The sequence below is a fragment of the Benincasa hispida genome, chromosome 9 (genome assembly GCF_009727055.1).
Source record: "Benincasa hispida cultivar B227 chromosome 9, ASM972705v1, whole genome shotgun sequence".
In the NCBI taxonomy this organism is placed as follows: domain Eukaryota; kingdom Viridiplantae; phylum Streptophyta; class Magnoliopsida; order Cucurbitales; family Cucurbitaceae; genus Benincasa; species Benincasa hispida.
The window spans coordinates 317593-322821 of NC_052357.1; the positions used below are offsets into that span (position 1 = coordinate 317593).

The 5229-nt window shown below is 34.7% G+C and overlaps 1 protein-coding gene across 1 annotated transcript; it reads right to left on the bottom strand.

The window, feature by feature from the left end:
- Positions 1-2956: 2956 nt before the first annotated feature.
- Positions 2957-4968, bottom strand: LOC120087084 (blue copper protein-like). Its single transcript, XM_039043955.1, has 4 exons — positions 4775-4968; positions 4288-4665; positions 3808-4197; positions 2957-3542 (listed from the first exon to the last, which is right to left on the bottom strand). The coding sequence occupies exons 1-4, from the start codon at positions 4950-4952 to the stop codon at positions 3166-3168; spliced, it is 1323 nt and encodes a 440-aa protein (XP_038899883.1). The 5' UTR covers positions 4953-4968; the 3' UTR covers positions 2957-3165.
- Between the last annotated feature and the right edge of the window lie 261 nt (positions 4969-5229).

Here is a 5229-nt window from a genome sequence, read left to right on the forward strand (position 1 = left end):
AAATGCAATTAAATGTTAGTTCGTGAGACGAAGATACAATAAATGGGACATTTGCCTAATTATCCGAATTGCAAGAATAGTTCTTTTAAGTACCTGACTAAAGTTGATCTAACAATACTCTCTCTCGTGTGAAATGCAATTATCTATACTTGATTCACTCTAGTTTGGTTAAATTATAAATTTGGTCTTTATATTGGAAAATGATAGAATTTAGTCCTAGTGGTTTATAATTAGAGACTCTTTATAAGAGTTTTATCAAACTATATGGACTATATGAGGTTTTATCCAATCATAAAAACTACATTCTAACTTTTCGCACTATACAAATTAAATTTTAACTTTGTCTAGACTATATAGACCAACTTTATATTTTAACCTTCTACTTTTTTCGATTACATTTTTATTTATAAGCTATGAGTTTTTGCGTCATACACATTTACTTATCTATAATCTCAAGTTTATGTATGAAAAAAAAAAAAAAAAAAACCTGCGTTTTATGGCAATTATAATTTATAATAACTGTGTTGGGAAAAATCTCTCACTTCTATCGCATGAATAAGTAGAAAAATTAAAAGAAACCAATAAAATTGAAAACACATGAATTTACGTGAAAAATTCTCAACTCAGAGAAAAACCACGGCTCATCAATAAGAAATCTACTAGGTAAAAATTCGTTACAATCATACAAAATATTCTCTTCTCGATCCCAATTAAGAAAACACTCTCTCAAAACTTTTATATTACTCACACTCGTTTTCTATTCTCAAACTAGATGATATATAAAGAAAATTTAACTAGAATTAGCACACTCAATCTTAAAGTGTTTCTAACTAGACTTGAAACTAGTTTTTGTTTTTTGAAAATATTAGTAAAAGTACTTAATAAAGCAAAAATTTTAGAGGAGTAAAGAGTGTTTTATAGGCTTAATTTTCAAAAACAAAAAAATCAAATGGTTAGTAAAGTTTAGTTTATTTAATTGTAGTGAAAGTTCAAATATTTTACCGTAAATATATAGTATCTTTACTAATTAAATTTACAATCAAGTTGATACAGACCTCTCTCCATTATCAAGATAAGCATGTTAACTTATTACGGAAAAATAGAATGGATCGAACACAGAGTACAAATGTCAAGCACGATGTCACAAACAATATGTATGATAAGTAGACAATACAAAAATGAACATCAATATAAAGACACAGAGATTGGTGTCCCACTTCGGTGCAAAACCACCTATGTCAAGGGTGCTATGAGCCTAGTGGAAAGAAACTTCACTATATAAAGAGTTTACAATTACAACGAAAAGTATTTATCTGATAAACTCTCTCTTCAATGACTCACATATAGCTTCCTCTTCAATTTTAACTTAGGCTCCCCCCTAAGTTTGAGCTCCTTTGACTTCCACAATAATGCTTTTCCAAGCTTTTTTATGAGATCCCCTCAATACAACATACTTAGGCTCCCCCTAAGTATAAGATTTCATCATCTTCAACGTACTTAGACTTCCCTAAATAAAATATCAAATAAAACTCCTCCCAAGTTCTACAATGGCTGTTGCACCAAAAATCTCAATGACAAATACAAAATTTTTTAATAAAAATACATGGAAGCTGAGGCTTAGACAAACCCTAAGTTCAAAACTCTCAGCAAACACTTTTCTAATAAGACGGCTAACTCTAAAAAATAAATGAGACCACAATATATATGGCTAGCTTATAAAATATCTTCAAGGAGTGAATAAATAATCTATGCAGGAAAATAAAGAAGGCAACCATGAAAATTTGCAAATTCAACCACAGAAATCTACACATTCTACGGAATCTCCTGCAAAACATGTAACAATATACCTGACAATGTCCTTAACATCTTGCAAGACATGCTGCTCAAGTTTTGCCCATAATAAAATCAAACAATCACAATATTGTAATAGTGAACATAAAATTAGCATTTACTACCTCACTGGAGTTCGAACGTAAAAATCCTTTCATTATCCCAATGCTATATTAAAAAATGCTATTTTTTTAGTACAATAATTTAAACGAGAAATTCAAACCTCTCGATATTATGATCAAGAGTGTATATCTTATATCAATTAAGTCATGTTCATATTAAGGACCAACTTGTTAATAAGAGATCAAAAATATTTATTTTATTTTTTAAGTACTAAAATTATGGTGAAGATATGAAAATTTTGAACATCTAAACGTCAAACGAATAATGAGTAAATTCTAGTAATCCTTCAGCTACGCTTCTATTAGCAAATATTTACCCCATCTCATAATTATTTCGAACATGAATGATGAATTGATTTTATTAATATTACATTATCTCAAATAAGAAATGTTAATATTATTATATGAAAACAATAAGTCTCCCCTCAATAAATCACCTTAAATGGCTGCGGGACCCACAGGAAAAAAATCTCATAGATATATATCCCAAAAAATCATGTATTTCACTAATAAATAATTCAATTTGGCATGAAGTTAAATAATCCAAAGTATCTAATATTTCCATGATAGCTATTTATATAGTTCAAGATAGAAAATAATTAAAAATCTCTTGACTCACAATGGTCCGTTTAAAATTAAAGTTTTTGGCAAGAAAAAATCAAATTTTAAGTTGTCATCATGTTGAAATAATAGATAACAAAGAAAATTGAGGATGAAGATAAAATTAGAGATGATCCTTATTCTTTACGACATATGCGGTAAATAGACTTTTTTACTTTTTTTTGTTTTAATATGTATTTTCACTTAGTTAAATTTACTTTTACTACCACGAATAAATATTACTAATTAATATATCTTAAAATGATATTGTATTATAAACGTAAGGTTGGAGATTTTTTTTTTTTCATTCATCAAATATTCTTCTTTATATTTAATATTTAATATTAGATATTGATATCAAAATGCAATAAGAAATGAAATATTTTACAAGGATAATATCAAAATGGGGAAAAAATCTGAATTTTAAACTATTTATTTATTTATAAGTATGTATAAAAATAATGAAATGACAAAGTACAACACGAACACAACTATGACTGTGACGGGCAATGCCACAGTTCACCACTCAAATAATAACAACAAAAAAGCACCAAAAAAGAAAAAAGAAACATAATTTAATAAAACAAAAAGAACCACTCTAAATAAAACGTATCTAGAAGAAGCTCAAAACAAGGCCAAAGAGTGTGGCGGAGAGAGCGGCAGCGACGGTGTTGGCGGAGGAGTTCGGTGGTCCGGTGCCGCCGGGGCTAGATGGTGAACTGCCAGGAGTTGGACCGGAGGTTGGGGGTGTTGAAATGGATGTTACAGGAGTGTTGGGTCTGGTGGCAGTTACATTGATTGCTAGTTTTTGGCCGAGTTGACAATCTTGGTTCTCGGTACTAATGTAGTAATGCTCGCCGGCGTCTCTGAGAACGATGGTTGCAGGGCCAGATTCAATGGAGTCGCCGATGTCGTCGTCGTCACTGCATATATCGAAGGATCTTTTCGGTACTCTTTCCACATCGTGCACATCGGTCTGGAAGTTGAACACTGCAATTAAATTAAACGAGCTTAGCCTTTCAAGTTTTACAAATTTCTAATAAATTTCTCAACTCTCACTTTTATGTTTAATAGACTAATGAATTTTAAAATTGGTCAGAAGTCTTCTCTAAGTTATTTGACACTATGATACCACCTCGCGACAATGATAATTGTTGATGAATGTTTTAGATAGTAACAATTTGCGATATTTGAAAATATCTTCTATAACTTTGTTATCGGAAGGTGAGTGATGGGTAAGAGCAGAGAATCTTACCTAGAGAATCACCAACGGCGAATGTCTTGCCGGCAGCCCAGTTGACATAGAAAGCGGCTCCGCCTGGTGGAGTGGTCCAGCCTACGGCGTCTCCGACGATATGGGTGACTGGGGCAGGGCGTGGGGTTGGTGGACGAGCGTTGGAGGGTGGAGGATTTGAAGAAGGAGGAGCCATTGGTCCAGCGGCGGCTGAGACGTTGATTGCTAACTTCTGACCTTGCTGGCAGTGCCTATCCTCGTTGCTTATGAAGTAATACTCGCCGGGAGTTGACAGTAGGATAGTCGCTGGCCCATTGTCGATGTCATCGCCGATCTCATCATCGTCGCTACATAAATCGAACGATCTCTTCGATACTCTAACTACATCGTCGTTGGTTGTAAAATTGAACACTGCAAAAAACAGAATCATGAACAATTTAGAATTTTTCATCTATCAATTTGCAATTTAATTTCTTACCACATTGAATAGATTATTCTTACATAGAGAATCGCCCACAACGAATGTTTTTCCGGCAGCCCAGTTGACGTAGAACATGGCACCGCCTTGAGGAACGGTCCAGCCAGCGGCGCCTCCGACGACATGGGTCACTGGAGCTCGTCCTGGGGTTGCTGGAGGAGCGTTGGAAGACGGCGGCGTTGGAGCTCCAGGGGCGGCGGTGACATTGATGGCTAATTTTTGACCTTGTTCGCAGTGCCTATCCTCAGAGCTAATGAAATAATACTCCCCTGGTGATAATAAAGGAATAGTTGCAGGCCCTGTTTCAATGGAATCTCCAATTTCATCGTCGTCACTGCACAAATCAAACGACCTCTTCGAAACTCTCGTCACTTCGTCCAAACCCGACGTGAAATTGAATACTACAACCAAAAAGAAAGTAACCCAATTCGCTAATTTGATTAGTTATTGCAAAGAAAAACAGAGGAGGGTAGAGAAACAGAGCATTCAAAACAGGACTTAATTACTCACCGAGAGAATCACCGACACGGAAAGTTTTTCCAGCAGCCCAGTTGACATAGAAAGCGGCACCGTTTGGAGGGATTCTCCAGCCAGCGGAGTCACCGACGGTATGAACGGTCTGAGCGGCGGAGTATTGAAGAAACAAAAACACAGCAAAACCCAGAACAAGAGCGAACCTACCGGCCATTTTGTTGTCTGTTTATCTGTAAACGAATTGAATGATGAAGTGTTGAGAAGAAATCGTGTTTGTATTTATAGTGAAAAGGATTGAAAAGTAAAAGAAAGAAGATAAGGGTTCATTTTAGTGTACGGTGTGGTCACGAAGGCGACGAGAAGCTACGGCCGCCACTGCAGCAACGCCGGTCAAAGTTTGTTTTTTTTTTTTTCTTTAAAGAAAAAGTTGAGAGCTTTAGAATGATCAACGTTTGAGGGCTGCCAATAGAAAGGAAAAGTAAGGATTTTTC